The sequence below is a fragment of the Suricata suricatta genome, chromosome 5, assembly GCF_006229205.1.
Source record: "Suricata suricatta isolate VVHF042 chromosome 5, meerkat_22Aug2017_6uvM2_HiC, whole genome shotgun sequence".
Lineage (NCBI taxonomy): Eukaryota > Metazoa > Chordata > Mammalia > Carnivora > Herpestidae > Suricata > Suricata suricatta.
Genome location: NC_043704.1, coordinates 73,683,061 through 73,694,681, shown reverse-complemented (window position 1 = coordinate 73,694,681; position 11,621 = coordinate 73,683,061). Strand labels below are relative to the sequence as shown.

General features: G+C 53.4%; 1 protein-coding gene across 2 annotated transcripts; it reads right to left on the bottom strand.

Moving 5' to 3' along the window:
- Window positions 1-2,261: 2,261 nt before the first annotated feature.
- Window positions 2,262-11,103, bottom strand: CPN2 (carboxypeptidase N subunit 2). Of its 2 annotated transcripts, none has more exons than XM_029939617.1 (2): window positions 11,037-11,103; window positions 2,262-4,230 (listed from the first exon to the last, which is right to left on the bottom strand). In XM_029939617.1, exon 2 carries the CDS (start codon window positions 4,225-4,227, stop codon window positions 2,584-2,586), a length of 1,644 nt encoding a protein of 547 aa, XP_029795477.1. In that variant the 5' UTR covers window positions 4,228-4,230; window positions 11,037-11,103; the 3' UTR covers window positions 2,262-2,583. The 2 variants fall into 2 exon arrangements, with proteins under 2 accessions (XP_029795477.1, XP_029795478.1); XM_029939618.1 differs by having other exon boundaries at window positions 2,262-4,227; window positions 11,037-11,090.
- Window positions 11,104-11,621: the final 518 nt, after the last annotated feature.

Genomic DNA, 11,621 nt, shown 5'->3' with positions numbered 1-11,621 from the left:
AACACGTATAGGTTTATTTGTTTATTTGCACAATCCGGCAATCCTACCCAAAAGAGCACAGTGCCTACAGGGTCCCCTAGCCAATTGGAGAGGGGGAGCAAGCCACTTGCCCAGCCTACACAGTCCTTGGCCACCAGCCAGGGCTCTTTCCCCAACATCATTCAGCATAGACAGAAATGATTATATTTTAATTGAATAAAGAGTTCTAGTTAGGGGGAAAATATAATTAGGAGCAACGTCTGCTTGATTGTTTTGTTCCTTTATCCCTGGCAGTTGATGCATGACAGTTTGGACCCTGGGCTGTAGCTCCGACAGGCATTCACTGGATGGAGGTTTGTGAAGCACTCGGATGCGCCCCGTGTGCCGATGCTTTCCCCAGATAGCGAGCATGGCCCACTGATGGCAGCCAGCAGCCCAACGCGGCCGGGCCTCCGGCTGGGGCCGTGCCAGCAGCCTGGGACCGTGCCAGCAGCCTGGGACCGGCACTACAAGCCTCTCAGACACGCAGGGCCTCGGCCTTTCTGGGGTGGCAGAGTTCCCCAGCCTTGGAGGGCCGATTGTGATTAGGAAACCAAATGCTTCTGGGAACTGAACGCGGTAAATTTGGCTGAGAGTCTGTTTCTTTAGCAAATCTGCTGAACTACCTTCTATCGTGATTGCGATCTGAGCCTCAAGAAGTGTGTTTTTTATTTTAATTTTTTTTTTAGTTTATTTGATTTGAAAGAGAGAAAGCATGAGCCGGAGGGTGGCAGAGAGAGAAGGAGAGAGAGAGCATCCCAAGAGGGGTTGGCACCATCAGTGCAGAGCCCATGCGGGGCTTGATCCCACAAACCATGAGATCATGACCTGACCCGAAATCCAGAGTCGGATGCTTAACCAACTGAGCCACCCAGGTGCCTCAGGAAGCATGTTTTTTTTTTTAAATGTTTACTTATTTTTGAGGTGGGGAGGGGCAGAGAGAGAGGGAGACACAGAATCTGAAGCAGGCTCCAGGCTCTGAGCTGTCAGCACAGAGCCCAATGCAGGGATTGAACCCACAGACTGCAAGATCATGACCTGAGCGGAAATCCAGAGTCAGGCACTTAACTGACTGAACCACTCAGGCATCCCAGGAAGTGTGTGTTTTGAAAAGGGCATCCCTGGACGTGAAGGAGGAATTACACTTCCTTGTCTGAAGCGGACCTCTTGCTCCCCCATCCCCCAAATCTGTTTCTGCCCTTGGTTAATGACTTCACTGTCCTCCCCACCACCCAGGAGAGAAAGCTGAGTCACTCCAGTCACATGCACCCTGGTCTTATCTCTCCCATTAGACCCCAAGTGAGTTCCTACATTCATTCCTCCCTCCCCCACCGAGAAATTCTCTCAGACCCGTCCACACTACAGACAGGAGAACCAGGTAAGAACCTGCCCGGTGATTCGGTCCAGGGAGACAGACGAAGAGCCTCCCCGGGCTGGGAATGGGGGAGGGAGCAATGGCTAGAGGGGTACTCGTAAGCATTCACCGACTGGTAGGCCTTGGAGATCAAGGGGGAGCAGAGACTGGAGAATGCACCCACTCCTGGGCGTGGCAGTCTGCTCCATGGGACCCGAGGAGGAACTGGGGACAGGGTTTGGTTTATGTGTGTTGGAAGGATGGCAGATATCTCATCACGAGGCCAGAAAGGTTGGAGCCCACAATGGAGATTTGGGTCATCATGCATCAGACCCCAGGGACAAGCGTGAGCTCCCTCAGAGAGGCTGAGCATCAGGCCCCCGAGGGATACCAGCTGGGAGGCCGAAGGGTAGCCGGGGCGTAAACAAACCAGTGAGCAAGGCAGTGAGCAAGTGGCCCAGAGTCAAATGCCGTCAGAAAGCTAAGAACGGAAGCACCTCCGTGCAGGGCCACCCAGCTCGTGCTCCCTCCTCCTTTCCCCCTCAGGGAGCAGCCCTGTCCTCTGCTGGATGGTAGAGGGAGCAGGCTTGGTGTGGGAAGAGCCAGACAGCTTGCGTCTGCCCATCCTGGTTTCTCCTGGCCACAGTGCCAGAGGTAGCCCCTAATGACACAATCCTCTTCCCCCACAACAGTCACATCTCTGCCCCTAATCCTTCCTGTGACTCTGCTTCTGTCACCTCCTTTGTTTTTCTCAACATTGATGAAAAGCAAATTCCCAGGGAGAGAGATGGAAAGGGACATCCGGCCTTTGAACTGGATGTCCATGCTGTAGACGTGGACTAGAGGTTCCAGAACCTCAGGGCAGGAGGAGAGTGAGATGGCTATTAGATGATCAAGAAACACCAGGGAGAATGTCCTTTTATTTTCCAGACTGTGGTGCGGCTTCAATGGCTGCTTTGCAAAGCTTAAGGAAGGCCACGGTCAATCCCAGCCTCTGGGCCGGGGTGATAATCACGGAAGAGGAGGAGGGGACCCTGGCTTGTGGAGCTGGCCTGGTGGCCTCCTCTACCTTGGAGATGTAGCTTGGTCCCTTACATCTGAAAAAGCAAAGCATCAGCTCCCCCTGTACCTCCACTTCCTGGCTGGTCGGGCCCGGGGGGGGGGGGGGTTGGGGGGCATCCCTGCAGGCTCCTGGCTCTGTGATCCTGTGTCTAGCTTCCCCCGGGGCGCGCTCCGATAGACACGGTGACCCTCACGGAGCCACAGCTCGACTTCAAATCCCACTCCTGACTGGCATTGTACCTCAGTCCCGGGGAGGCCGACTCCTGCCTCGAGGACAGGTGGACATTCAGCCAGCGACACCGAGCCTCATCACAGGCCAGCACCACGGTGCCCTCCGAGTTGCTGTAGGTGCACCGGGTCCAGGCTGCTCTCTCCTCCGCTACCAGATCCCAGGCATCCCCGGGCTCCCTGTCCTCTGGCCCTGGGGCCTGGAAGCCCAAGCGGTCCCGGGTGACCGGACACACCAGCTGCTCCTCCTTCAGGGCGGGCAACACCTGGCCCTTCAGGTAGGCAGGGCCTGCACAGTAGGTCTGGACGTTGAAGAACCGGTCGCTGTACTGGTACAGCCAGTTGAAGAGGTAAGCCAGGTGGCAGTCGCACTGCCAGGGGTTGCCGTGCAGGGCCAGGTTGAACAGGTTGTAGTTGCTGTCAAAGATGCCCTCGGGGAGTGTGGTCAGCAGGTTCCTGGACAGGCTGAGCAGCTCGAGCTTGGACAGGTTCTGGAAGAGGGCGGGGTGCAAGGCCGTCAGGTTGTTGCTGCCCAGGTAAAGCTTGACCAGTTCCTCCAGGTCTTGGAAGACGCCAGCGGGGAGATGAGTGATAGCGTTGTGCGAGAGGGTGAGGGACCCGAGGCTCGACAGGCGGGCAAAGGCCCCCTCGCTGACAGCCTCCAGCTGGTTGTAGGACAAGGACAGGCCGACCAGGGCAGGGGTGCCGGCGAAGAGGCCGGCGGGCAGCGTCTGCAGCATGTTCCCCTGCAGGTTCAGGAAGGTCAGGTTGCCCAGGGAGGAGAAGATGGCGAGGGGCAGGTGCCCGATGGCGTTGCGCTGCAGCCACAGCTTCTCCAGGTGGCCAAGCTTCGCGAACAGCCCGGGCGGCAGCTCCGAGATGGAGTTGCTGTCCAGGAAGAGCTCCCGCAGGCTGCCCAGTGTGCCAAACACGGCCTGGGGCAGGATGGACAGCTTGTTGCTGCTCAGCCTCAGGCTCTGCAGGCTGCAGAGGGGCTCGAACAGCTCCTCGGGCAGCTGGGCCAACTGGTTCTGAGCCAGGTTGAGGGTCTTCAGACATTTCAGGGGCCAGAAGAGCCTGGCAGGCAGGTTCTGGAGCTGGTTGCCTTGCAGCTGGAGAGACTCCAGGGCGCCCATCTGGTGGAAGAGGCCCTCGGGCAGAGCCTCCAGCATGTCGAAGTTGAGGGTGAACTTGCCCAGCGAGGTCAGGTTGGAGAAGGTGTCGCTGCTGAGGTTGGAGAGGGCACTGCCAGTGATCTCCAGGTCCTGGAGCCTGGGCAGCCCCCCGAAGGCATCCGGCCCGAAGCAGCAGAGCCGGGTGTTGAGGAAGACCACCTTGGTCAGGTTGGGGCTGCCGCTGAAGGCCCTGGGTCCCAGCGTGGTGAACGAGGTCTCTACGAAGACGATGTCTGAGGCGTTCAGCGGGGTGTCCAGCGGGACGGCCACCAGCCCCTCGTCGGAGCAGAACACCTCCCCGACGAAGCAGTCACATCCCTCGGGGCAGGGCCGGGCAGGCCTGGCCAGGAGCAGCAGGCAGACCCCGGGCAGCCAGGCTCCGGGCAGCATCTCCTGACCCCAGTGGGAAGAGAAAACAGAAGTGACACCTTTATCAGAGGGCAGGGCAGCACGGTGGCTGGCCGGAAGACGAGGATCAGCTCTGTCAGGGAGGCCACCGGTTTGGACAGCCCGTTCGTGTTTTCAGTGGTTGTTTTCATCTGCCTCACAGCAGCCTTGCGAAGTCAGCGGGACCAGCGTTCTGACCTCCTGACAGTGAGGGTGTCCCCGTGGCCTGTGCACAATGACCCTGCAGGTTGGTGGCAGGACCCAGACCCAGGCCTCCTGGACTTCCCATGGTCTTTCCAGACAGGAGAAAGGGAGGAAAGGAGATAAAAAGGCATGGGAGAGAGGGTCTAAGGAGGGCCTGGGTATTTTTACCCATGGAATTTTTTAAGGTCGTGTGTAAAATATGGGCAGATTATTAGTGAGTTGGAAACAGTTAAACCATAACTCTTCCTGAGCTTACGAATTTCAGCACATTTCAGAACCTAATTACAAGGAGATTTTACTGTCTGCTTATTTACATCCACTGAGGGTGAGAGCACCAAAGGGACAAGACAGGCTCTCACCTCCAGTGAGTCCCGAGCTCCTCACCCCTGCTGCCCAGCGCTCGCCTGTCCACCTGCCTGGGCCCCCGCCTCGGGGCCTCTAGAACTTTCCAGCATTGTGTGCACCAAGAGGGTCCCAGACCAGTAGGTTTCTGTTTTTATTTTATTTTATTAAAAAATTTTTTTTCTAACATTTATTTTTGAGAGACAGAAAGAGACAGATCATGAGCAGGGGAGGGGCAGAGAGAGAGGGACACACAGAATCGGAAGCAGGCTCCAGGCTCTGAGCTAGCTGTCAGCACAGAGCCTGATGCGGGGCTCGAACCCACGAACTGTGAGATCATGACCTGGGCTGAAGTCGGATGTTCAACTGACTGAGCCACCCAGGCGCCCCAGGTTTCTGTTTTTAAGGGAAGAGGGCTGGGTTTTTAGTTAACTACAAAAACTTTTTTTAATCCTAGCATCCGTCCACAGGTCACGGATTGGCTCTGCAGATTACAAGTGTGGTTCATGGCTCAGTCTTTTTTATATGTGCACCACCAGCCACCAGGTAAAATTGGAGAAATCTCACACTAAAAGTCCAGATTTCATGGGGCACCTGGGGGGCTCAGTCAGTTAAGCATCTGACTTCAGCTCAGGTCATAATCTCTCAGTCCGTGGGTTCGAGCCCTGTATCAGGCTCTGTGCTGACAGCTCAGAGCCTGGAGCCTGCTTCAGAATCTGTGTCTCCCTCTCTCTCTGCTCCTCCCCTACCCATGCTCTGTCTGTCTCTCTCTCCTTCAAAAATACATAAACCTTAGGAAAATGTTGTTTAAAAAATCCAGGTTTCAGGATGATTTAGGGGTTGTGGGCTCACATTCCCACATGACCAGATCAGCTGCCCCATTAGGGGGTGTGCCCCCCCCATCATTTCCATGGCTTGTAGTTCCAAGCTCTTGAGTTGGAATACCAGCTCCATCACATTCTAGCTATGGGACTGTGGGCATGTTACTTAATCTAGCTGTGCCTCAGTTTCCTTATCTGTAAAACAAGGATGATAAAAGTGCCTACCATGTCAGGGGAATTTTGAGGATTAAATGAGAACATATAGACAAAAGTTTTAGGCCAGTGTCTAACATGGAATGAGAAATCAATAAAGTATGTGGATTATGGTTAAAGGTTGCAAGCCGCCATCATTATGGAAAGGCTATTTGAACACCAACAGAGTAGGAAGAACAGAATGCCCTTTGGACAGAGTACATTTGGCTTTACCAAAAAAGACAGACAGAAAGGAAGGGAGGAAGGGAGGGAGGGAGGGAGGAAGGGGAGACAGAGAAAGGAAGAATAGAGAGATGGGAGACGGAAGAAAGGAAGAAACACGGAAAAAAAAAAACCTGTCCCCAGTAAGCGCTCACAATTGGCTTGGTTTTGGAGAATCTGGACCCCAAAGCCCTTCGCTGGCTGCTTCTCTGCTGCCCTCTGCTGGCTGTCTCCTCAACCCCAAGATCCACTTGTGGCCAAAGGGCTCGGAATGCAAACACCGAGCTTACAAAAGCCCCCTGTGCCCGCCTCCCATTCACTTTAATAACTCAGTTTTTCCAGGAATGTCTCTGCCTGATCAATAGACCAGGGACCATTTGTCCCACAGAAAAGTGCATACCTTTCCTGAGACTCCTCCGATGCTTGCATAGACACTGAGTATCCACAGGAGGTGGCCGGAAGGACACACAGTAACTGCACGGGCCTGCCACTCAGGCACAAGTGCGAAAGTAACAAGCCTCAGACAAGCGTGTGCTCTTAGTTCTACGAGGCTTGGAGCAGCAGTTACAGAGTTTAGCCTGAGCACAAGTCTTTACTCTCTTGAGGTTGTACAGCCAGGATACAGGTAAGAAACAGAGGTTCTAGAGGAGGGTGAGGCAGCCATGGACCTACCCACTCCTGTCCCTGGGCTGTCCCTAGGGACCCTGACAGGAGACTTCTGGGGCCCAGGAGAGAGGTGTCTGCTGGTGTGCTTCTCCATCTGGACAGCTAGCTGAGTCCTCCAGAACGACGGCTTTTCATGGCTGACCTTTCTGTGAGATCAGGGTGCTCCTCTCTGTGCTCAGCGCCCTGCATGGTGCTAGCTCACCGCTGGCTTGGTTAGGGTTTGTGGACCCAAACTCTACATCGCTGGTATGAGCAGCGTGGGAGGCAGAGGTGCCCTTCTCTAGCATGGCTCAAGCCCGCGTCAATGCAGCCAGGCCGTGAGAGCAGACTCAAATTCTCCTCCTCCAGGGAGTAAGAGGAGAACAAGTTTATTTTAAATGTGCCATAATGCATAATAATGCATACCGATCCAGTATCCTTCCTTGGTCCTCAAAGGCTGTTTCCAGAAAAACTTCCCCTGGGACGGACATGAGGGCCCTGGAGTGGACATACACAAGGGGCCTCACACACTCTCTGTCCCCACATCCCTAAGGGCATGCACCTGGTGACACGGTCAGCATAGGGAAGATGGACCTGGGGAGGCAGCCCACAGCAGTCCTGAAGCATGATTTAAAACGGGGGCGCTGGGGTGCCTGGGAGGCTCAGTCGGTTAAGTGTCCAACTCTTGATTTCGGCTCAGGTCAGGATCTCATGGTCGTGAGATGGAATCCAGCATCAGGCCCTCTGCTAGGCAGGGAGCATATTTGAGATTCTCATTCCCTCTGCCCTTCCCCTGCTTTTGTGTACACTCTCTCCACTCCCTTTCTAACAAATGAAATAAAATAAAATAAAATAAAATAAAATAAAATAAAATAAAATGGGGACAAAGCCTCCGGATGGTTATGTCCCTTTGGTTTGGCAAACTTCTCTCCCCTTGGAGGTGTCATGGTGGCAAGAGGGTCAGAACAGGGCCTGTGGAGTTCAAGAAAGAAGGAGCCCGGGTCTGTGGGGTTGGAGGAAACAGCGGGGGTGCTCACAGTGAGGGTGTGGAACGCTGACCATTTCCAAATGATCCACTCAGCCCGAGACTCATTCTCACCACTCTAGAATGGCTAAGGGTTTGTGCTCTGGAGTCAGACAGTATGGGTTCAAATCCTATCTCCATCCCTCAGTAGTTGGGTGGGCTTGGCTGAATGACTTAACCTCTCTGTGCTTCAATGTCCGTTATCTTCGAAACAGCAAGCTTCAATACTACCTTCCTCATGGAGTTGCTCTGAATGAGATTGAATGAGAAAATGTGTGGAAAGCTGCAAACCCAGAGCCTGGCCCACAGCGAGCGTTCGACAACAGAGCATTAATGACCCTGATTATTCTGAGTTGGAGCCAGCCCCAGCTCTGTTCTGAAGTCGTCACAGGAGTTAGCTATGGAAAGCCCGAGATCACCAACCACCCCCTTTATGGACCAGCAAGATGCCTCTCTAGAGCACTTTTTCTTTTTTTTTTTAATTTTTTTAATATTTTATTTATTTTTGATACAGAGAGAGACAGAACATGAGAGGAGGAGGGGCAGAGAGAGAGGGAGACACAGAACCGGAAGCAGGCTCCAGGCTCTGAGCTAGCTGTCAGCACAGAGCCCGACGCGGGGCTCGAACCCACGAACGTGAGATCTGACCTGAGCCGAAGTCGGAGGCCTAACCGACTGAGCCACCCAGGCGTCCATCTAGAGCACTTTTTCTGGCTCTTCCCTCCCAGCCAAGGGAAACGTATAACTGTTTTTCTTTGGTTTAGAAGAGCACAGATTCGGATGGTTCTGGCTAGGATACCCTGGACTTGGGCCCCTTCCTCAAGTGCCCTTAACAGCAGGTCACTGGTGGCTCCGGAGATGGGAAGTGCCCCAGCCACCAGCCACAGAGGCTGGTACCAGAAAGGACTGTGGGGCCGCAGCCAGAAGATTCCTGCTTCTCATCCAAGAAGCCACCTCTGCATTTATGCAGAGACCAGCCAAAGCCCACAAAAAATGTTCCATGCTTTCAGCAAGCCAAGGAAGTCTGGCTTTGGCGGGGGCGGGGAGGGGGGTTGACTGCTTGCAGATGGATTTTTTTCCTCTTCTCAAATTGCTTTTGGGTTGATACATGTCTGTGCGTGCCACACGCCAGTCTGTCATCCAACCACAAAGCCAGCCTTCACTCCTTCCAGAGGGTGACAGGAGCCCGGAGCCCCAGCCCCAAGCCCCCAGCAGACTGCTGCTGTACTCGGAGATGCTCCCATAGGCGTCTGTGTCGCTAATAGGGCTGCATTCTGCCCCTTGGGCCCCAGAGCATCCCAGCAGAAAGAAGGGCTTCCTTCAGAGGGTTCATCTAGAGCCACTGACTGGTTCATCTAGCTCCTGCCCTCCCTGGATCTCTGCCTCCCTTCCTGGCTCCTGCCTCCACACGCCCCCTTCCCCCTCACTGTCTGCTGCCACTGTGTCCCAAGCAGTGGAGTAACCCCTCAGCGACAGTTTCTGCACTTGTAAATTGAGAACAGTCATGATAGTAACACTACTACCTAAATTACAGCTGCGTTACAGTTAGCCCAGTAATCACATAAGATAACTGGCAATAACTTGTTACAGTCAATGCAGTAATCACGTAAGATACTGGAATGACATAAGTGACATGGTGATATAATAAATATATATTTGCTCTCCGTCCTGGTTCTTGCCAAGGTGCTCCAAAAAAAAACGCTTGAAGCTCCCTGAGAGAGAGTAGGGGACTTCTTTTCTTATTCATAAGTCTTTCAAGCCATTCCTTTATGTTAATGAAGTGACTTTCAGGGAGGCGGAAGCCTAGATAAGCTTCAGATTGTACATAAAATATTTGCTGGGTGATATCTTGCCAAATAGAATTGTGGTGATTTTTTTTCCCTTTCGCTTGTCATGTATATATTTTCACATTTTCTAGAAATATAGCAAACTGGTCACTTTTGTAATAAGTTCAAAAGTTATAAAAATTCAGGGGTGCCTGGGTGGCTCAGTTGGTTAAGCGTCTGACTTCGGCCCAGGTCATGATCTCACAGTTTGTGGGTTCAAGTCCCGTGTTAGGCTCTGTCTTGATGGCTGAGTCTGGAGCCTGCTTTGCATTCTGCATCTCCCTCGATCTCTGCCCCTCCCCCACTGGCAGTCTGTCTCTATCTCTCTCTTAAAAATAAATAAACATTAAAAAAATTCTTTTAAGTTATAAAAATTCAGGTCACCCCATAAAACACACAGCACAGATCCAAACACATAACAGGCTCCCTGATTTTCTCTCACTCCTTGCAATTACAGGGCAAAGGCTCAAAAGAGCTGTCTCCCGGCCACGGCCACGGTGTGCCTGAAGATAGCCAGAATTGTGCAATCAGACAAGCTGTGAACTGAGCACTGTGCTTTCATCAAGCAGTTCCCACGGGCTGCCACCTCTAACCCCTGTTTGTACACCCTTTCCACTTTAGAATGCCTCCCAAGACTCCCCATTCTGCCTGCACCCCAGCCCATGCAAGTCACACTTTCCCCAGGAAGCCCTTTTTGACTGCATCTCCTGTGGACCCCACAGGCCATTCCTGTCCTCAGTGGAGCCCTTGGGTGCCTCTGCTCTAAATTCTGGTCCGTTGCAGTCATCTGAGGGTGAGCCCCTGGGGGCTGGGCTTCCGCCTCCTGCAGTGGGTCTAACCTCAGCACCGAGCTGAGCTTGGACAAGGTGCTGGGTGCTGAATGGAACCCTAAGTGGCTGTATATGGTGCCCAACTCTTGACACCCTGGATGTCATGTCTCATGTTCCTTCTGCTTGGTAGAGTGGGGGAGCACTTGAGCTCTGCCAGAGCTGTGACCTGGGTTCAAATTCTGACACTGCTACATACAAGCTGTGTGGGCTTGGGCAGGTCCGTCTGTCGAAGTCTCCGTTTTCCCTTGCATCCATTTAACCCCATCCCTTGGGGTTAAAATTAGTATTCAGTTAGATAATATACATGCGTAAGTTAGATAGTAAATATAAAGCATTTAACACAATACCCGGCAAATAGTAAATGTTCAGTAAAAGGTAGCTACATAGGTATCTTACTTCTAGAGTGACTATAGACTATCAGCTCAGCCAGGCTAAGAGAGGAGCTATGGATAATTATGCCAGGGTGACTTAAACGAGGCATAAACGAGAATGGAACCAGACAAACCTGGACACACAGTCGTCTGCTTATCCCCACGGCTCAGTATGCGCTCCCAGAGCAGGGGCACCAGGTCCCCTTGATCTCAGAAGAGCCCAGCCTCAGATCAGCACCTGAGCACCCCATTAAGCACTTCAGGCACTTTTCCTCCCATGGCAGAGGACCTAAGCCAGACACCTCCCGTGTCCCCACAGACCCCAGGAGACCTACCGTGAGCGGCTGAGCAGGCGCGCACCGGCCGCCCTGGTTCTTCTGGGAGAACAGAAGGCTCTGGTGTGGTCTGTGATCAATGTGAACCCAGCAGCCCCAGCGCTGATCAAAGTTCCAGCAAGGGTTCCTCCCCTCACGTGGGCTAAGTATTCCCGGAATGTCACCATGGTCACAGGACAGGAGAATCGAATCTGGGGCAAGGCCTCTGAAGATTACAAAATAACCTTGAACTGTCCACGAACAGATCCACACTGTGCTGACAGGCCTAGTACCGTTAGGAGGACCCCAGGGCATCCATGAGGCCCTAGAAAGTTTCCAATAGGCCTATCCAGAGGTGAGGACCAGGACCGGGGGTCCACACCTACAGTCCCTCCTGGTGAAGGGCCAGGCCGGTGCTGGGAGCCTGACCTCAGCTAAACAGCTGGCCACAGACACCTGCTTGGCTCTCAAAGCCGGGAGACCTTCTGAGAGGGCAGTGGGCTGCTTCCTTGGTCTGTTTGTTTCCTCAGCTAACTTTCTAAACCCCTTCTGAGTTACAAGGGAAGAAGAGAGAAGGGGGTGGGTTTGGCCCAGTATGGAGAGGCA